The sequence below is a fragment of the Cladosporium halotolerans genome, assembly GCF_011745625.1.
Source record: "Cladosporium halotolerans strain TM138-S3 chromosome Unknown Sca2, whole genome shotgun sequence".
In the NCBI taxonomy this organism is placed as follows: domain Eukaryota; kingdom Fungi; phylum Ascomycota; class Dothideomycetes; order Cladosporiales; family Cladosporiaceae; genus Cladosporium; species Cladosporium halotolerans.
Genome location: NW_027191453.1, coordinates 600621 through 620929, shown reverse-complemented (window position 1 = coordinate 620929; position 20309 = coordinate 600621). Strand labels below are relative to the sequence as shown.

Here is a 20309-nt window from a genome sequence, read left to right as displayed (position 1 = left end):
CCAGAAGAGTTGGATGCCGCGCACGGATGCGGAGGTCGCGCGACGGCGACCTTAACGGGCCGATCCGTCCGCCGCTTTTAGCTCGGCTTCAGGAAAGAAGTAGGAAGTTCGATTTGAGAATAGAAGAAGTCGCGAAATTTTGCGACTTCGTCCCGCCTGAAATAATTGCAAGGCCGAGCACTCTGTCTCTCGAGTGGCTGTGAGCTTCTCGTCTGATCCACCATGGCCAAATCGAAGCAGGCGAAAGCGAATAAGAAAAAGGAGGAAACAGTTCAGCAACCAACGCCTCCGGCTCAGGATGAAATGGACGAGGGATCGGATGTGGAATTTGTCACGGAAGGTGGAATTGAGAAAGATGATGCTGAGGAAGAGTTGGAGCGACTAGTTTTTGGCGACAGCGAGGGTTTCCGCGAAGGCTTAAAGGATTTCAACTTGGACGACCAAGAGGCAGAAGACGATGAGGATGATGCTTCGGACGATGGTTTGGCAGGGATGGACGATGCAGATGTATGTGTCGCAACTCATGCGCGTCTTACTCTCAACATGCTGACATGCGATAGCTCTTCATCTCCGACCTTGCCCCCACTGAGAACCCTTACCAAGCACCTGCTGATTCCGAAGACGACGAAACCACAAAGCAACCCGCAGCATGGGAGGACAGCGACGACGAACGTCTAATGATATCTCTGGCAAACGTACCCAGACTACGCAAGCTACGACGAACCGAGGCGGAGGATCTGATCAACGGGAAAGAATACAGCAGGCGTTTGCGACAGCAGTTTGAATTGCTGAACCCCAAGCCCGAGTGGGCACAGACTGCCGGCGGTAAGCCCGCTCGCAAAAAGAGACGGACTTCAAATGAGGCCGAGTCTTCGGAGGAAGAAGCTGAGTTTGACGGGGAGATGGACGTCGACGATGAGGTCCCCAGCGTTGCGCCTCTTTCAAAGTTGTTACAGGATGCCCAATCCTTGGTTCGTGAATCAGGTCGTGGATCTGGCAAGAAGCGCAAGATTCGCCCTGAGACGATCGACATTCAGCGCACGAAGGATGTACCTGGCATTCAGCCCAGTGCTATCACGTCGCTCTCATTCCACCCTTCGCTTCCTTTGCTGCTCTCATCTGGACCTTCCTCGACACTCTACCTGCACCACATCGCTCCTTCGCCCCCAGCACCGACCCCCAATCCTCTTCTGACGAGCATGCACATCCGAGGAACTCCATTGACGACTACCGCTTTCCACCCGAACGATTCGCGAATTTTCCTCTCAGCTCGACGCCGCTACTTCCACGTCTGGAACCTGCAAACAGGACAGGTCGAGAAAGTCACTCGTGTCTATGGGCAGCAGCACGAGCAGCGCAGCATGGAAAACTTCAAGTTGTCGCCCGACGGGAAATACATGGCTCTGCAGGGCTCTGCGCGCAAGGGCGGCGGTGTCATCAACATCCTCTCAGCATCAACGCTCCAGTGGGCTGCGCAAGTACGGATCGAAAGCCGAGGTGGCATTGCCGATTTCTCCTGGTGGCGCGACGGCAAAGGCCTGTGTATCGCCGGCAAGTCCGGTGAGATCACCGAGTGGTCGATCCAGGACCAGCGCACCGTCGCCCGCTGGCAGGACGAAGGCGCCGTCGGAACGACCACGCTCTCTCTCGGCGGACACCACGAGTTCGTCAAGTCTCCCATCGGCACCGACCGCTGGATCTCCATCGGCAGCTCCTCCGGCATCGTCAACATCTACGACAGACGAGAGTGGCTCGCCTCGCCCGCGCCAGCAGGCAAGGCCGTTGACCAGCCTGTGCCCGTCGCCCCCAAGCCTACGAAGACCCTTGACCACCTCACCACCCCCACCTCCCACCTTGCTTTCTCGCCCGACGGCCAGATCATGGTCATGGCGAGCAAGTGGAAGCGCGACGCGCTGCGCCTGGTGCACCTGCCAAGCTGCACGGTGTTCAAGAATTGGCCGACCAACTCGACGCCCCTGGGCCGCATCACGGGTGTTGCGTTCTGCGGCGGCGAGATCGTGGGAGGAGACGTGCACTCGGTGTTGGCTGTGGCGAACGAGCAGGGCAAGATCAAGCTGTGGGAGATTCGGTAGATCTGAGGTGTGTATCTATCTGTAACAATGTACGCCTTTTGGCCATGGCAATGCTCTGATCAACTCATGATGGTTTACTGTGATGTTGCGGAGCAAGATATCGTTGAAGATTTTGAGCTGTAGTTGAAGGATAGAGTGATCGCGAGCATTATCTGACCACTGTTTTAGCGGCAGAAACCCAAGATGTGGTGCTGCCACAGACTCGCAGAAGGCCTCTGCAGCTGCCACTGAGAGCATTACAGCGGCTGTTTTCAAACTAAGGCACATATCTCGCCACAGAATCTCGAGCAACATCAGGTCAAAAGACGACTCAGGTCGCCATCCATTCAACTCATACCCTAGGACCGCCTCAATCCGAAAAGAAAAAAAAAAAAAAAAACTACATATGCTCCGCAGACATCCTCCGCTCCTTCTCCTTGATATCCGGCCTCTCCAATCCATGATCCGCAATAAACACGCACAGCGCGAAACTCAACACCATCGCGCCCGCGCACGCCACGAACACCCACGCGATCGCATGCTCAAACGAGCCGACCGTCAGCCGCGCCTCGTCCGCCGTCATGCGCGCAAACGGCGGCTTCGAAAACGCCGAGCTCTTCAACCCCTTCCACCGCTCCGGCAAATACTCCCCCAGCACAGCGCCAATGATCACCGTGCCCACGGCCGACCCAATCGAGCCCCCGACGCCGCGCACCATGCTGCGCACGCCCAGCACGACGGCCGTCTCGTCCTGCTCCGTGTGCGACTGCAAGACGGCGACGGAGTTCTGGAAGACCGCGCCCGTGCCGAGCGCGAAGACGACCTCGAGCCCGACGAGCCCGGCGACGTCGCGCGCGCAGGCGATGCCCGCGCAGGCGAGGGCCAGGCAGGCGTAGCCGAGCCACATCATGGGCCCGTAGGAGACCTGCTTCTTGCGGGCGGGCCAGCGCAAGGGCCAGCGCCAGGTCATGACGAGGCCGGAGAGGGTCATCCAGACGCCGTGCGGGAGCAGCCAGGGCAGCATGTGGGCGGCGGCGCGCAGGGGGTTCATGCCGTGGGCGATTTGGAGGTAGGAAGGGATGAAGTAGAGGAAGGCCCAGTAGACGGCGCCCATGAGGAATTGCTGGAGCAGGACGATGGAGACGGTGGCGTTGCGGAAGATGCGGAAGGGGATCACGGGCCGGATGCGGCGGTATTTGAGGCCGAGGGCGAGGAAGGCGAGGGAGGAGATGCCGCAGAGGGCGAGCAGGGCGATGATGCGAGGGTCGTTGACGGGCCATTGGCGGCCGGCTTGGGAGGCGACGATCAGGCCGCTGACGACGGCGGCACAGAAGGTGACGATTCCTGCGTAGTCGATGGTTTTGAGGATTGCCAGGAGCTCCTGTCGAGTGGGAGGTGGGATGGTCGCAGGGCACCAGAGGTAGGTTGAGACGAGAGAGATTACGGCGAACGGCGCTTCGATTCCCTAGAAGAGAATGCGCCATTGGCCTTTTAATGCGAGGGCAGCGCCGCCAATCATCCCGAGAGGGCCGCCGACGAGGATTGTGATTCCTTGAAGGCCTTGGTACTTGCCTCTCGTGCCTAGTGGGGTGTAGTCACTGAGAGCGGCGCTCACGAGAGTGCCGATGGCTCCAGAGACGAGGCCATTCAGTCCGCGGACGATGAAGAGCTCGACGTCGCGCTGCACGAACCCCGTTGCGATGGCAATGCCGATCAAGGATGTGTAGCTCGTCAGTAGCATGTAGCGCCTTCCGAGTTGGTCGCTGAGGTAGCCTGTGATGATCATGCCAATGACGCCGCCAACCGAGCCGGCGATGGCCGCCTAGACGATCGTAGCACCGCAATTCAGAGCTTTAGAGAGCGTGGACATCATTGGCGGAGCGGCCATGGAGTCGATGAAGCACATCATGTTGGAGAATTGCAAGGCGAAAAGAGCGCAGTAGAGTTCGGTCGAGGTCTTCAACGGCTTGTACTGAGACTTCACGGGTGGAATGTGGGCCGTCCATACGCGGCGCAGAGTGGGTGGAGGTGAAGAGGCATGCTCGAGAGAAATGTCGGTAGACGCCATACTGATACGGTGTGCTTGATATGGAGGAGCTCAGGTTGGCGTGAGGAGACGTGAAATCACGATGGTGGGCTAGCCGACGCCGAGAATGAACGGTAGGCCGAGTTGAGTATGTGAGGAAGTTACGGATGCTCGAGAATTTGTTGTCGATGCTGTGTCCATTATCAAAGATAAGGTTCGTGGCAACTGCGTTGAAAGTCGTGCTTACCAGTGAGATGCTTTGTCTGTTTACTAAAAAGGTAGTCGCCACCGCTCGCCCAGACGGCCACCTGAGGAACTGGTACGATGTGAGGAATTGTCCAGAGAATCATTAAATTTCCTCCATACCTCTAGGTATCCCAAAGCCTTTACATATGAAGATTCTACAAGAGAAAGGTATTAAGTTCTTTTCGTAGACGCGCCTCGCGATCCCATGCATCGTTCGATCGCTCGCAGTCGTCTCCTCAGTCACACAAAAGGAAAAGATATAGATATGGACAAAAAGAAAAAGTTAATAGCAAGACACGCTTTCGTCGTCCATCATAACAACACCCCAACCTAGAACCCCTTGAAAGGATCCACCCCGTCCTCATCAAAAACATACCCCGCGCGCCTCTTATCCGCGCTCGACGAGCTCAGATTACTCCCTCCCCTCGCCCTCCTGCGTGGCGAAGCAGCCATCGCGAGTGGAACCCCCGGCGGTGGCCCAGCAGGCATCGGGGGCGGGACGTACAGGACGCCGTTCTTGAGCGCCGGGTCGACGAAGGCCTGCATGCGCACGGTCGGCATGGCGTCGAAGAAGTTGAAGTGGTCGAAATTGCCCCCAGCGGCGGCGGCGGAGCTGTGCTCGGAGGGTCGGCGGGAGCCACTGTGCGAAGAGGATTCGGCTGCGGGGCCTTTAGTGCTTGAAGAGGGGCCGGGGTTGGAGCGAGTGTTGGAGGAGGCGGTGGAAGGGATGGCGGTTGAGGAGAAGGAGCGCAGGCCGGAGAAGGGGGGCGGGAAGGCTGGGGAGGATGAGGTGTTGCTGCGCTGGCGCTGGTGTTTGTTGGTGTTGCTGTAGAGGCGCGGGATGCAGGGGAAGTCGGCGCCGTCGTCGTCGTCTTCGGGCGCGGGCGGGGGCTCGCGGCGCGTGGGGATGTCCGCGATGTCGGCGGCGCTGGTGTTTTGCGCGGAGACGCTGCGGAGGATGTTGGGCTGCTGGCGGCCTTTGGCGAGACGGAGGGAGTCGCGGACATGGCCGCGGCCGAAGGAGGGTGAGAGCTGCCGTTGGAGTTGGGGCTGGTTTTGGTACTGGTCGGGGATTGGTGGTACGAGCGGGAGCTGAGGAAGTTGTACTTGGTCGGTCTCGGAAAGGAATGACAACGCAGACATCCAGAGTGCGTGGCGTTCAGCGTTGATAGCAGTGAACTTCAATGCACGAGAAGGCGTGAGGATCAAGATCGATCGGTGGAAGGCTGTCGAAAGCTCGGGCTTCCTGGGCAGCGGCGTCTCGTCCGCGACATCAAGGACAGACTGTATGGTCACTAAGGATTGTCAGTACGACGCGTCAGATCAATCAGAAGGATTCAGACTCACGCTTGCGTCCCTTCTTCCCTTGCAACGCACTAGCAGAACTCGGCTGCTTGCTATCCCACATGATAGTACGCTCATAAGGCGACAACCACACCCACCGCTTATGCCTCGTACCATGACTAGTAAAGCCAACGTTACTCTCCTCACCATTTCTAGCAGAGAAAGTCTCAGCCGCTTCCGCGCCAAACGACTTCCGCTTGCGCATGTACTTCCACATCCACTCGCCAACCATAGTGCCCGCGATCGAATCCACAAGCTGCGACTCCTCGTTCGGCGGCGCCGAGCTAGCGGCGGTATCAGGGCGTTTGCTCGGCGACGAAGGGCGCTTGCCCCAGTCGAACGCAAGGGACTGCTGGAGGGGCGTGGGCAGTTCGGGGATGGGGAAGTTGGTGGGCGCCGGGCTCTCGAACGCCATCGATTGCACGGGCGTCAGGGCCGGCGAGCGCCTTCGGCGCCGTGGCTTCTGCGGTGACATCTTGTTGGCTCTGCCCCTCATTGATGCCGCCGACTGGACTTTGCGCAGGCTGCCCTGTCGCTGGTGATTGCCGCGCGCGGCCCTTTTGCCTCGCGAGGCGGCAGTGCCGGGCGTCGGACTCTGGGCGTCTTCGCCGTGGAAGTACGACTTGGAGAAGCGTGAGCTTGACCTTGTCGGGATCGCGTACGGCGGCAACGCAGACTGCGTGCTGACGTTGCTGGAGGCCACGCTGGTGAAGCTTGGGCTGCGCGCACGCGTCTGCAGGTAAGCGCTCGACCGCGAAGGAGGTGGCCGCTTACCACCTACTCCTCGTTGCGAGTTGTTTCTGCTGCTCGCAATTGAAGGTGCGGGCGCCGCATCGTATGAGTCCGCAGTGGCCGGTCTTCGTTGGGGAGAGTTGGCGAAGTCATGCGGTATGAATGCCAAAGGATCTGGCCCTTCGAGTCGCCCTGCTGCGTTCAATACGGGCATAGAGCCAGCCTGGTCGTCCGCCTCGCTGTCGTCCGAAGAACTGATGTCCGAGACATCATCGATCTCAGCCAGCTGCCTGTTCGCCTGGCTCTGCTGGCTGACACCGAATTGTGAGGAGCGGTTGAGGGGCCCTTTCGACGATTCAGCAGCAACCTCGTCCATCGAAATGGCAGGCGCAAGGGTGGGCTTGGGCAGCGGAATGGCCTTGAGCGGCATCTTGCCGAGACCTCCAGTGCTGCCATCACGAGAGTGGGCGGGGCTAGATACTTCTGTGGGGGATCGCATTGGGGGCGAAGGGAACGATGATAACATAGGAAGATTCGTGGAGATGTGTTGCCGGCGAGGGGCTTCTCGTTTCGCTGGCTTTTTGGGTGCCACGGCAGGTTCAGCTGCGGGCTTCCGTGCCACCGACGCCTCGGGCAGTTCGTCGAGGTGCGAAGGAAGCAAATGCGGCGGGAGCTTGATAGGACGCTGATCGATGCGAATTTCTTCGGTCTGCACAGACGCATCCTTTCCAGGCCAACGGAGATTGGTTTGAGAGCCGGCATTTTTGGTGTTGGGCGGCAAGGCGTATGTTCTCGGCGAGGACGGGCGAGAGGTAGGCGGGTGGATGGCGATCTGTGGTACGGCCACGGGAACCTGTAGGCTGTCTCGTTTCGGAGCGTCGCTCTTTGTGAGTGATGGTCCGGCGTCATCTGTCTGGGTGGAAGCGCTGGAGTAAACTGGAGAGATCGCAGGCGTTTTCTTGCCCTCAGGCCAGGTGACTCCGTCGACAACAGGAGTTTCCGGCGGGCTGATTGGTGAAGAGGCAAGCTTCGCGGGAACAGATATCGGACGTCGTACTGGGACATGTGTGTCATCAGGTTCTCCAGAGTCGATGAGGAATGTTGGAGTGCCTCTGGGCTGCTGTGGGACCTGGAGAGGTTCAAGCTGACGCTTGCCGTGCGCTGGCGAGGAAGGCGGCGATGGCTGGTACCCAGTGTCCACGTACTCGATCTTCTTAGAAATTGCTGTTGCGTGATTTTGGGGGCTGCTGGAGCGTTGAGGAGAGACAGGCCTGAGACCGGGTGATACGGGCGTCTCATCGCTGACATCTTTAGGAAAGTCGCGCATTGCAGGAGACACGGGCAGATCGTCGGAAAGACCCAAGATGCGTTTGGCCTTGGAATCCATGTCGATCATGGATCCTTGACGCGACTGCAGGTGCTTCGGGCGCTCGTGATAGTCCAGCTCATCGTCCTCATCGTCCTCATGATCGGATTCGTCCAGGTTCTCTTCATCTTCCTCGTCAATACCGAGCTCGTCTGCAAGACTGTGCCCGGGAGCCTTTGCGGACGGCTCAGGAGAATCCACTGCCCTTGAGAACACGGAGTTTCTGAAGCCGTTCTTAAAGCTCAGACTGCTAACGTTTCGTGTGTGACGTTTGCGAGGCGAAGCCAGGCTCGTAGTCTCACTGTCGTTGCCAATGCCGCTGTCCCTGATCGTCTCATTGTCCCCAATCGACTCCTGCTCCACCGGCGCAGCCTCGCTCGCAGCCTGCTGGGCAGCCACCTCGTCGACGAACGCGCGCAGGCGCGTCTCCGTGACGTGCACGCGCCGCTCCAGCTGCCGGCGCTCGTTCTCCCACTGCTCCTTCTCGCGCTCCCAGATCGTCTGTGTGCGTTCCGCCTCCTCGTCGTGGCCCCTGGTCTTCTTCTGCGTCGCCTCCAGCCGGGCCTTCATCTCCTGCAGAGACGCGTTGGCGTTGTCCCTCTCTTTGACCAAAGCCTCCAGCGCCTCGTACGTCCCAGACTCCATCTGCGCGACCTGCTGCTTCGCGGTGCGCACCTCCTTCGCGCTCGTCGTGAGCTCCGCGGAGAGAGTCTCATTGTCGTTCTTCGCGCTCGCTAGGCTGGTCTCCAGATTCTCGACCAGATGGTTCTTCGAGTCCAGCTCCCTTCGCAAGGAAAGAATCTCCGATACTAGCGAAGCATGGAGGGTTGGCGTGAACCGCCTCGGGTCCAGCGCGGTGTACCGCCCATCTCTGTTCTTGTCGGCATAATCGACAGCATCCGGGGGAAGAGGCGGAGGGGAAGCCGATTGCTCGCGAGAGCGAGTCGAGCCGGCGGTGGTGGCCCTGGAAGATCGCTTCGAACGCAGGAAGCCCGGGGTGTCGTAAGGCGTGTCCGCGGGAGACGGCAGGCCTTTGGCGCCCACGAAGGAAGAATACTCGCTGAAATAGTCCGCCATTGTATTAGTGTCCGCGGTCAGTAAGGACTCCAAGTCGACATCCAGATACAGCCGGATCCAGTCTCTGTGTACAGGCTCGCCGGCCAGGGTATCGAAATATGCACAGAGGATATCGCATGCTGTCCGCAGTGAGCTTCGCATTCTGCAGTGCACCAAGGCTGCTGTGCCGTATTGGTGGCGGATATACTGACCTACGAAAGGAAAGAAGGAAATCAATTCACCATTGCGCCGGTTCTACCGTACACAATAGCTACCGAAATGCAGTACGCATGGGTTGTGCTACAAGGCGATCCAGGCTGCTGCCCTCGACACCAGCTGGAATGGTGTGGCAGCGACTGAGCAGTATGTGCTCTATACACGCTGTCATGTTGTCAGTGACATGCCGGTGCGCTCGCTCACAGGCCACGACTCGGAAGGGTGTCGCCGTTGACAAGCCATCCGAGAGCCGGTGCTGAAACCCACTGCAGCGGCGGTAATCTGGCGGCCGTGGACGAGGGGATCCTTGTCTGGGAGCTGGGACGGTGGTACTTACCCCGCGACCCCTTTTGCGGTTGCTGGAGTCAGTGTCTGTATCGTCGAGCGGAGCTGTGCGACGAGGCGTGCGCAGGAGGGAGGACGCACGCAGACACGCAGGAAGTAGTGCTACAGTAGTGTCCGACAGAGCGCGGCGCGAGAAGAAATGCGGCGTCCATCTCTCAAGTGCCGCCGTGCTAGGCGTTGGACGGGCTCTGTCCGTGCGTGCGAGCAGGCTGCATGGGACTCTGACGCCGTCCGTCGATCATGTGTGATTCCCGCCAGGCGGTGTCGCGCACTCCTGTAATCAGCTCGCGAGTGATTGCGGCGGCGGCTGGCCCCAGGCACCCCGGCCGAGGCTGAGGCCCGTCGTTTCAGGGCGGGCGCATCACATCCAGACGCGCGCAGGGCGGGTTGCAGGGCGTGTTTGCAGCGCCAGCCGAAGCGACGAAACTCGTGGCGGCATGCGCTCGACGAGCTGGCGGCCGCCGCGCACCACGGTGCAGCAGCAGTGCAGCAGCAGTGCAGCGCCGCGGTGGCCTGCGCGCGCGGCGTGTGCCCAGGTGGCTGCGTAGGTTCGCGCTCCCCGGCCCACGGCGGCGGTAATATCATACCAGCCAGGGGTTAAGCTTCCGGCGCATGGTAAGGTTGGCCTGGGCTGGGCCGCCTCCTCCGCGCCGCTAGACGCCAGCCCACCACGCGGGCACTGGCCGATGGGTGCAAATGCCCGACGCTCGAGACATGAAGAAAAGCTCGCGGACGGGGAGCCTTCCGCGCCAGCTGCAGACGCGCCATCGCCCTCTGCAACTGCACGCCGCCGCGAGTGCTGCTGCGGGTGTGATAACTTCAGGCGCAGCTACAGGTACAGGCATACCTGGGCGGACGGGCATACCTGGGCGGACAGACAGGCGTGTATCAGGGCACGCAGCAGCTGCATGCGGCAAGCGATGCAGGCACGCGCGCTCTCGCGCGCGACACACTGCGGACCGGTGCATGGCCGCCTCGCTAACGCATGCCCAATGTACGTGATTTCGCGCCGCCCTGCAAGGCCTGCAAGGCGCCCACGCAGCCGGCGATGTCGGGCATCTCTCTGGCAGCAGAGTGCTGCCAGAGCACACGTGGAGCGCATGATCGCTGGCGCATCTGGGCAATCATCGCCGTTCCAGCTGGCATCACCCGTCTGCAGTGCCGAAACGCCCTGCGCCCGGTGGAAGCTACCCCTTAGCTTGCTCCTTCGCCCTCGCGGGCGGTCCAAACGGAGCTGCGCAGCGAGCGAGGCATGCAATTTCGCCGCCGTCCGTCACGCTCTCGTCACGCCACGCGATATATCACATCCGTCTACTATAAGCAAGCAGAGACGCGCACATCGCTCTAACCGAGGCCCAGCAGTGGCGCGGGCAGCAGGAAGCGCCTCGCCTCGGGCGTCGCAGTTCGCAGGTGGGTAATTCGCTTTCGACGGCCGCGTGTGATTTCAACGTCGTCCCGGCCGGGCGGCAGCCCGTCACCCACGTGTGTGCGTAGGCCTCCGAGGCTCCAAGCGAGCTGGGCGGAAGTCTCCAGGGCGCGCGTGCGATACGGGCGATTGCCGGGCTGTCGGGGACCATCGCCAACGGCTCTGGGCCTTGGGCTTGAATCCTTCGCTTGGAGCGAGATGACGGGTGTGGTCGGGGGTTGCAGGCATTGATATTAAAAGATATCTCGAGGGGGGGGGGCTTCTGAGAATCAGGAGATCGGAGCCTGCTCCACCAGATGATGCTGCTCTGCGAAAGTACTCCATGACCCCAGAAATGATGAGCGTCTTCGCGATGTGGGTGCGTGGATGCGTGGATCTGCTTGCAAGCCGCGCAAGCAGGGAACAACCCAGTAGGCTGAAGATCGAGATGAAGCCTATGAGATGCGATCTTGTGAAAGGCGAATACTACCTTAACGTATGTTCAAAACTGTCGTCCAAAGCCCATACGAGCACAGGCTACAAGGCCTTGTCTGTGGTTTACTGCATCGGTCAATGCGCGTCGAAGGATAGAGACTGGCGCATTGCATGTTGCGTGCCGTGCAAAAAAGCTAGCCATACTGTCATGCCTCAGGCACCCAATACAGTACCAATCTGAAGTCGCGATCTCAAGGGAGCGGAGATGTACCGCTCTCCGTCTCACCCTCTCTTTCTAAACAGGACAAGCAAAGACAATTGTCTACTTTCGTTGTTGACCGAGCTCTTCCGCTATCTCACGTCTACCAACTGTCGTCCAAACCGGTGGCGATGGCGCATGCTCTTCTCCTCGATGTATATGGCCGTTGCCGTCGGCCTCTCCCGGCCTGCAGACTGCCTCTGGCTGCCTCTGGCTGAACGCTTCCGTCCTGCATCGCTGCCTGAAACGTTGACACAGCCTCTCGACGCTTTGCTACACAGTACTCCACCCATTTTGCACGGGGCAGGATAAGAAGATGAAAGACCTGTTAGCCACGCATTCTCGACCTTGTCACCTACATAGGCTCATTTTGTCTGAGATGTTGGTTTCGAACAATCCTCTCACACACCGACTGATATGAGTTTGGTGATCTACTTGCTAGGGCCACGCGATATTGACGTACTCCCATCTACAGTGCGGCTGAGGTGCGTGGAGTACCTAATGCATCACACAGCCTCTTGCTTCGAATAGCTGCTTCCTCTGCACAACGTCTTCTCCACCTACAGCGCGGCTGAGTTGTGCGGAGTCTTACAAGGCTCAGCCTCTAGGTCGAAAAGCTGCCTTCCCTGCGCGACGCTATATTGCATTGCTAAATCATGGCAGCTGAGGCTCAGCACATCTATATTGGCAAGAAGAACCGCGATTTGCAGGTAGCCATGTTTTCCTAATCATACCCTCTTTCGACTGAATTTCGGCCATCATCATAACTGCATCTCCGTTTGCCTTCGAACTTGACAAAGCCATGGCCTCACCACCATCATTTCGACAAATTCATTGGAGGTCACCAACTATCGTTCTCGCGGCATTTTTCGCGGCGCTAGCATTTGCAATCGGACGCCACGGATTTTTACATGCACCTGAACAATCAGGCAGTGGACATGTACAATCGTCTTTTCAGCCAACAAGTAAACATCGCCATCGGCAGCGCGTTCGTCCTTCTATTCCGCGCTGCCATAGTCATCTCCTTAGCGACAGTGTATTGGCAGGTATTCTGGACAGCCTTACTTTGCCAACGCAAGCAGTAGAGCTGTCCGTATTGGTCGCCGCACCGGATAATCCGTTTCACTAAGTATATCATGTATGACCTGATCCGCTTGTAAGATGGGTCAATGGGGGCTCTTCATCTCAGATCGAAAGGCCACAGCTTATTCGCCTTTTCCTCTGCATCTTGCACTGTCTCGTCCTGCTCCCGACTTTCGATGCATGCATTCACGAATTCAGCGTACTGCTCTCTATAAATTGGGAAGACGTCATCCCATCTCCCTTCCTCGACCCAGCCATCTGTTTCACAGCCTAGCAGTCTCGAGAGAAACGCCTGCAGTCTCTGCGTGGATTCTGAATGGTCTAGCTCCACACTTAGTAACTTCACTTCTTCTTGACTCGGTTGATAGGCACAAGTCCCTGGAAGCTCAAGATCGCTCCATTCGTTACTCACATCTGTCAGCAACGAACGTAGTAAGATCGGCTCGTTAGAACATCCCAAACTGATATTGGCGAGATAGCGGCAGAGAGTAGTATTCAGGGTCGTGGCTTTGCCCAGCTTCGGACACAGGGAAATCATAATGGTCCAGGTTTTCTTGCAGCGCCGAGCATGCTCTTGTAGCTCATGGGAACCGTGGAGAACGTCCGCGTCTAGTGTTCTGTCTAGCAATGGCTCTTCCGCGAAGTCCGGTGTTTCTGCAGCATGAACAAAAGCAGGCTCAATGGCAGCAGACTGCCAGTCAATTACACCCAATATTTTTGTTGGATTGTTTGGGTCGACAAAGATATTGCGTGCATGTAAGTCGGGGTGAAGCAATAGAGGGCTGCAGTATTCCCGTAGGGCTGCGGAGTCTCCAACCACCTCTAAGATCTTCCTGCTCGATTCCAGAAGCCGCATGTGATTCTCAACTATGCTGCCTGGAGACCCACGTTTGTCTATAGTCACTTTGCTGATGCGACTGAGAGCTGCGAAAGAAGCAGACAAGCTTTGCCCTGAGGAATGTAAGCTGACAAATCAAAAGCGAAATTGGATACAAACGTACATGGACCTTGCGAACACAAAGGAATGGTGTCTTGGATTATTTGGTCACTGTTCTGACCCCAAAACTGCCGGCCGCAGTGTGGACCAATGCAGTACTCTTCATCGATGGAGAGCGTCCCTGTGGGCTTTCCCGCTGTGTTGAGATATAGTGAGCCAAAAGCGCCAAAGTCGTGAGCGCATAGCTCTTTCACCAATCCTGCCACAGACTCGATAAGTTCAATATGCTGAAGCTCGGTCATTCCGCCCCAGATGTCTTTCAGAGCGACGCCGGACACGTGTTCCATGACGATGTATTCGACTCCTACTGATCCGATCCCAGGTTCGGAGCTCCAAGCGAGAACCCGTGGGACAGGCACATGTGTCTTGTCTTTCACTATTTTTGCAGCATGTCAGCTTATGGTCTCGAATCTCAAGCTGTTGGGAGGCCAGATACCATATCTCAAGGTTGCTACTTCTGACATGGTCATCAAAGCAGTGGGGCCAGCGAATTGCATGGGTACCTTTGCAACAACCTTTGCTCCGTTGTTCAATTCGATAATGAAGACACGATTGAACCCGCCTTCTCTTTTCTCGCAAGCCACAACCTCGCGAGCACCATCACTGCACTTTACTGCCACATCGAGTAAAGCCTCGAAATTGAAATCAAGTCTTCTGGCCTTCTGCCGTTGTTCGTTTCGATCTAACCAACGTCCGCGCGAGTAAGAGTAAGGGTCGAATGCTATGCCTTGTCAGACGAAGTTTCCCCTGAGTGGCGAATCATGAAATATACGCGGAGTAAATGGACTTGCGCGGTGTCGCATCGCAAAGCCTCGAACCAAATTAGGCTGCCTTGAAGTTGTAATAACAGATTTCGTGAATCGCAAGAGAGGCATCGTCCAGGCTTTTGGACATTGGCATCGGCCAAGCAGCTCCGGCCTGTTCGGGATAAATGTCATCCTGCACCCTTGATCCGCCAACCCTTTACCCCGCTAAAACGTTATTCGCCTAATAGGAACTCCTACGAGGATACCCGCGGTGAGTCTGTAGATAACTCGCACGGAGAGCGGCTGATGCACGACACGCGACTGCCAGATATGTACGAGACCAGGGAGCACATCCCGCCACAGATCAGTGAAAACTGAGCATCCCGTCCGAAGAATGGCGCCTAAATAAATTGCCAGGAGCGAAAATGAAGTACCGACTGACATTCGCTTACAGGAATCCAGGGTCCAGAATCCTGGAAAATATGTTAATACAATGATGAGGTGCAAGTAGGATGCGGCTGCCAAGGAATTTGGCGCGGGGCCCGACGGGTATTACGGGCACTAGGCGGGCTTGACCGAAGCTAGCCTCTAATCGCTTAGCTTTAATCCCTGAGCCAATCAAACTAGGCTTCGCCCTCTCTCCCTACGAAAGCCGACGTTCAGCTCGAGGCCGTGTCAGAACTGTCCGGTCGACCCCAGGTCCCGCCAGCCGCATTCTACTCGCACTCGGTTATAAGCCTAAACTACCATGCCGGGGACGCGGAGAGGCTGAATCGATATACAAATCGCTTCACCTCCTCGCTAGTCCTTTCTACTTTGAAACGAACAGCAGGCGACTACGCGAATTCGACTACCTACGATATGTGCTATAGTACCTACGATCAATCTGCTCACAACCCAATCCCTTCCATACAATAGCGACAAGGCAACATATGACCCTTACTAATGTCGGCAAAGAGCGTCCCTCGCCAATATCAATTATCGATCGCAAACATAACTTAGGGCTTCGAACGGCATCCTTCCGAGGTTTCCCGACACTTGCGGCTTCCCGGTTGCAAATTGACATGCGCGAAGGACCTAGCCTCGCTAAGTACATGTGGCCTGATCAAGCTGGAAACAAGGGATTTGCGCATGTACACTGCAGCTAGAACGGCTTCATTTGTCCCTTTCCGTTGCCATAGAGCCCATTCTTCCTTGACGTCTTACTCTTCACTGAATTTGCGCGAGCTCTTTTGCGCGCGGCGAGTAGGGTCCGCTTCGTAAATGAAGGTATGTTTGGATTCCAGATACCGTTTTCGCGCCACCCTACCAATTCTGCGTATGGGTTGAGGCTCCTCACCACTCCTGACGCGTGGTATGCGATAGTGATACGTAGACACGCATGTAACCCATGCCACCACAAGTTCTTGGGGGACTTGACAGCCAAGATAAAGGCGCCTAACGTGGCAACGTGGTTCGTCAGCCGCGGGACGTAAAGATGCTCAGCATGCAAACGTTTTGAGGGGTCGGTTTCGGAGCAGGGATAAGCGATGTGTGAGGTGCCACTTGGCTGCATGGCTCGGTTACAGCCTGTGCTTATAGTGAGGACTCTCTGCCTTTGGGATGTGAGGTAGCGTTCTCCTCTCTAGAAAAAACCCTTGTGTCACCTTCACACAGTATGAGCAGCAAGCGGGAAGCCAAGAAGGCAGTGGACGCTATTGCCGAGACTTACGGTTTCATCGACGACGAGATGTGGGCAAAAATCGAGCAATGGAATCCGAATTTCCGTCGCACCCTCGAGGGAAAGATGCACACGAAAGACGAGCTCGCAGCGGGAGCAATTGGGGCGTAAGTATTTCTGCCACAAGGTTTTCCTTGAAGATACAATCCAACTTGTACTTTCGAAGCCTTGCAACCAACATTTACGGCAGTGATGCCAGGTTCATTTTTGAGCTCCTCTAGAATGCGGACGACAATCGTTATACACGCACTCGTGCAGCACGCGCGGACCCATTTATCTCGTTTCGCGTCTACCCTGATCGCATAATTGTCGAATGCAATGAGGATGGCTTCACGGTGGAAGACCTTTCAGCTATCTGCTCCGTGAACAAGAGCACGAAGTCTACTTCTCACGAATTGGCAGAGTACCATCCGCCGATACGTCCGAATGCACCCTTACTATTCTGATCTGGAAGACTGTAACGGGAGAGAGACGGCGGACATGATCTACGATGACACTGATGGTATATTCACTGCAATGCTCATCGACAAAGGTTACGTCGACGGCGATGAATGGCAAACAGCACGCCCGAAGTACTATTTCGAGGTGAAAACAACCACTGGACCATGCAACAGCCCCTTTTACATGAGCAAGCATCAATATCGGCGGCTGAGACAGTCATAACTCTCGAGATTGCTCGTTACTGACTCATGTTTCTCGAACAATTCTTCCGACGACCACCCGGTCACCTTGTGCACTTGAATCGATCGAATGTAATCGACGGCGGCGGTGCTGCAGAAAACGAGGCGGAGAAGGTAGGCCACAGGCCCTGAAGATGTCAAGTCAGCGAGCGCCGCCCGGCACACGGTTGATGCGAGGGAGCGTGGTACGCACAGGGGGCGTCGTGCGCCGGCGATTGGACCGAAGCCAGGCAGCTGAGGTCTCGCGCGCAATACGGAAATGGGTATCCGCATAGCTCCTCGGACTTCCATGACCATGGAGGCGACCATACGGCTGCCATTCTCCCTCCCGGGCGCCATTGGCCCTTTCCTCTGAGCATCAAGACCGCGCCGGCCGGCGAGGCGGGAGTTACAGCCACGATTGCCTGCGCGCAGTCTTCTGCAGCAGGCGACTCCAGCGTGTCTCCGGCCGGCACGTAAATCGCGCCTTGGCTGTAAGGACTCGCGGCGAGGTGTTGGTGTAGCCGTTGGTGCCTCTCGATCTGCGGCAGGGCGGGCGAGAGGAGGACTTCGGTGACCATTTCGTCGCGTGCGACCATGGCGTGAAGCACCGGCGACGAGGGAGGAGTAGCAGGATCATAGAATCACAAGCACAAAGCGTCCGCGCGTGCGCGGACGAGACATTGGTTAAATATGCGAAGTCGGCGAGACAGTTGCGAATGGCTCTGTCGAGGTCGAAGATCTCCACGAACGCAACCCGGCAGTGACGTCAAATCATATTGCATACATGGGAATTGTTCGAGAAGGCCAGCCAGACGATGCGAAAGGGTTCCGTCGAAGACCGACGTGTGCTTTCCGCAAAAGCCAGGGCCTTGGGCCCCTCGGACAGCGTCCGGACCCGCCTCCGGTGAAGGTTGTGGCTTATGGCACGCGATGACGCTGCAATGTGGATCTGCCACATTCTATCTTTCTGTGCTTTCTGCCTTGTTCGACCAGGAGGCTTCGATCGCGATTGCTCTAAGGTACGTCACAAAGGTAAGCTACCTAAGCGTCGATGAATTTCCTCGTGTCAGGATAAGGTCGCACTGCACTGCGAGGGCTGTGGTTGACAGACAAGCATGAAGAGGCTTCGATTGTCCCATTGGGAAGTAAAACCCTAAGACTCTATCCGCTCAATGATAGGTATTGTCTAGCATCTTGAAGCCAACCTAGTCGTGTAACGCGATGCGGATGATTCTATGATAAGCCCGAGACACTCTGTATCTTCACTTGCACTCAGTCTTCTACCTGATCGAGAGTCTGAATATCTAGCAATTCATATGAACGATCAAGCATGTTGACCCTAAGTTCTCTGACACCGCGATAAGAATCTCTAATCAGCCGCGGGCGCTTCCAGTGGATGCCCACAGCTTTCAGTTTGCACTCCTCCAAAGCCCTCGCCTCTTGGAAGCGATCGTCGCAGAACTCAATATTGGAAAGCATCTCGACTTTGGCAGCGTCGAGCACCAAGCCAGTATTGCTTGCTTTTTGATCCAGATTTGTCATTCGTCACGTATTAGCTGCCACTGGCTGCTACCTATGAAGTACAAAAAATTCCAACGGGACGCTATGTTGCATGCTTTTTGCACGAAGGATCGACGCATCACTATTCTTGCGACCGCCACATCATCAAATGCACTGGATCTCTTGCAGAGCCAAAATGAATTCGCATTGGCTTACGGCAGCTATCAACGCAGTCAACCGCACATGATGCGGCCTATTGACACAGATCATGTAGGAAACGAGTTGCGCCTCTGCGGTCGTACGACACAAAGCATAATAACTGTCCGCAATTCCCCTCCAAACGTCACGCTAGACCAGATTACAGAAATACCAAACGACCCAACCTCACCGCCTCATTCAATTTCAACCCTTCCAAACAGCGGGACCAGGATACTTATAGCTTGTCGGAATCGGATAGTAGATATTGATCAGAATGCCCGGATCAGAAGCCTTATATCCGCCCGGCAGCGAGATCGTCGGACCCGGCGTCCCGGAGCCCCCGCCAGTAACAGTGATCTGCGCGCAGGAGATGTAGAACTGTGCCCCGCCAGTGGTGCTCGCGGCGTGGATGGCAATGTTCTCGGCGCGCAAGAGGTAGTCGCCCGACGGCAGGGACTTCGGGATCGTGAAGGTGAAGGACGTCTTGTCCTGCGAGGGGAAGGTGATCTGGCCGGAGCTGAAGGCTGGACCGAGCTCGGCGACTTTGAACCACGGCGTGCTGCCGTCGGCAGCGCTGGCGCTGGTGACTTTGGTCATGTATAGGGCTGGGGCAAGTCAGTTTTCGTCGGGTTTGTTCAATCAACTTGGTTAGTGGACGTCCGCTTACCTGTCACGCTCTGGTGGTAGATGGCCTGGTCGAGTCCGAGGCCTATGGTGGAGCCAGCGGCGACGGTGTACGTCGACGTTCTAGCCGCGTTTGCTTGCGTGCCGGTGTTGCAACGGATGTCATTGCTATTGACGTCGGTGACCGGGCTGTTGTAGTTAGTGTTGAGTCGGACGTATTGGTAGTCGTTCGTGCGGGCGCCATTGGCGACCAGGTGCGTCCAGCGGTAGTGGGCCAGGGCCGTGTTGGCACACGCCAGCAGGGCGAGTGCCGTTGCAGAGAAGAAGTGCATCGTGAGAGATGCTCGCAGGGCTGACTGTCTTAATTTGAGTTCACTGCAATAGGAGGATGATTTAGGATGAGAAAGATTGAGCAGGAATGTTTTGATGGCTTTTTTATAGCTTTCTTACCTGCACGGGGCCAACCAACACGGGACCAACCACTACTATCGGTCGTCGACTCAATACTATGGTTGACTTGTCGTGCAGTAAGGCGGAGCCATCTTTTGCATATAGCTGTGCGGAGTCCGGGCAATCAAAAATGAATCCCTTCCGCGCTGGTTATGGCGTCGGATCGTAGGAAAGCCTCCGTAGCGTTTATGGCAATGTGAAACCGATGTGCTCCACAAACAGCCTGTTTTGATGTCCGCGCCACATACGTATCCGGCTAAAATGTTAGTTTCGGTCCGTATCTATAAGGCTCATCTAGCACCGGTCACAGTATCATCTATGTCTTGTCAATAACCCTCTGCTTCCCAACGCAATACGGGAAGACTATGGTCTTGGAATCACGGTAGGGGAAAGCCTCCCAACTTTTATGAATGCGCGGCTTCTACAGAAAGTAGACACCCCGCGATGGAAAGCCAGTGACACCTAATCGCAGGCGGCAACGAGAGAAAGATATGCCGAATCGGCAGCGAGCCATTCTGTCTTTCACGCCATGAGCACGCTGGTAAAAGCGATTTTGGTTGAGAGTCAGTCGTCTACTTGCTCTCCTAGTGTCGTTTCTCTGGATTGGTGTCGACGGCATTGCAGAAACGGATTGTTTCTTTCGCGCAGCTGCATGCTGAAGGGATCTCTCGCCGTCTCTGTCATCATATTACATAGGCCGGCTCGCAGTCTTGGACGCAAGGTGTTAGATCGATTTTCGCCTACGCAATGTATGTATTACACCGCCGTAAAACACGCTCGATGGCTGGCACTAGCAATCAAGATGTCACCAAGAGATGGACACACCA

At 56.7% G+C, this 20309-nt stretch overlaps 6 protein-coding genes across 6 annotated transcripts; 1 reads left to right on the top strand and 5 right to left on the bottom strand.

Moving 5' to 3' along the window:
• The first annotated feature begins 150 nt into the window (after window positions 1-150).
• On the top strand, window positions 151-2465 carry WHR41_00731 (uncharacterized protein). The gene is made up of 2 exons (XM_069369337.1): window positions 151-507; window positions 561-2465. The coding sequence occupies exons 1-2, from the start codon at window positions 223-225 to the stop codon at window positions 2091-2093; spliced, it is 1818 nt and encodes a 605-aa protein (XP_069233802.1). The 5' UTR covers window positions 151-222; the 3' UTR covers window positions 2094-2465.
• Window positions 2466-2472: 7 nt separating this feature from the next.
• Window positions 2473-4140, bottom strand: WHR41_00730 (uncharacterized protein; the record flags this gene model as incomplete). Its single annotated transcript, XM_069369336.1, has 3 exons — window positions 2473-3537; window positions 3610-3845; window positions 3912-4140. The coding sequence occupies 3 exons, from the start codon at window positions 4138-4140 to the stop codon at window positions 2473-2475; spliced, it is 1530 nt and encodes a 509-aa protein (XP_069233801.1).
• A 534-nt stretch (window positions 4141-4674) lies between these two features.
• Window positions 4675-8863, bottom strand: WHR41_00729 (uncharacterized protein; the record flags this gene model as incomplete). Its single annotated transcript, XM_069369335.1, has 2 exons — window positions 4675-5639; window positions 5692-8863. 2 exons carry the CDS (start codon window positions 8861-8863, stop codon window positions 4675-4677), a joined length of 4137 nt encoding a protein of 1378 aa, XP_069233549.1.
• Window positions 8864-12682: 3819 nt separating this feature from the next.
• Window positions 12683-14816, bottom strand: WHR41_00728 (uncharacterized protein; the record flags this gene model as incomplete). Its single annotated transcript, XM_069369334.1, has 4 exons — window positions 14355-14816; window positions 14019-14303; window positions 13587-13958; window positions 12683-13536 (listed from the first exon to the last, which is right to left on the bottom strand). The coding sequence occupies exons 1-4, from the start codon at window positions 14518-14520 to the stop codon at window positions 12683-12685; spliced, it is 1677 nt and encodes a 558-aa protein (XP_069233550.1). The 5' UTR covers window positions 14521-14816.
• Window positions 14817-16515: 1699 nt separating this feature from the next.
• WHR41_00727 (uncharacterized protein) lies at window positions 16516-17306 on the bottom strand (the record flags this gene model as incomplete). The annotated part of the gene is made up of 2 exons (XM_069369333.1): window positions 16516-16856; window positions 16922-17306. The coding sequence occupies 2 exons, from the start codon at window positions 17304-17306 to the stop codon at window positions 16684-16686; spliced, it is 558 nt and encodes a 185-aa protein (XP_069233541.1). The 3' UTR covers window positions 16516-16683.
• A 1083-nt stretch (window positions 17307-18389) lies between these two features.
• Window positions 18390-19528, bottom strand: WHR41_00726 (uncharacterized protein). Its single transcript, XM_069369332.1, has 3 exons — window positions 19483-19528; window positions 19076-19407; window positions 18390-19013 (listed from the first exon to the last, which is right to left on the bottom strand). The coding sequence occupies exons 2-3, from the start codon at window positions 19362-19364 to the stop codon at window positions 18613-18615; spliced, it is 690 nt and encodes a 229-aa protein (XP_069233542.1). The 5' UTR covers window positions 19365-19407; window positions 19483-19528; the 3' UTR covers window positions 18390-18612.
• Between the last annotated feature and the right edge of the window lie 781 nt (window positions 19529-20309).

Bases quoted from the DNA above. Each gene is read 5' to 3' on its own strand.
- WHR41_00726 (XM_069369332.1), bottom strand. From the start codon at position 19,364: ATGCACTTCTTCTCTGCAACGGCACTCGCCCTGCTGGCGTGTGCCAAC. The intron at 19,014-19,075 runs GTAAGCGGACGT...GACTTGCCCCAG, and splicing joins CTACCACCAGAGCGTGACAG to CCCTATACATGACCAAAGTC.
- WHR41_00731 (XM_069369337.1), top strand. From the start codon at position 223: ATGGCCAAATCGAAGCAGGCGAAAGCGAATAAGAAAAAGGAGGAAACA. The intron at 508-560 runs GTATGTGTCGCA...GACATGCGATAG, and splicing joins CAGGGATGGACGATGCAGAT to CTCTTCATCTCCGACCTTGC.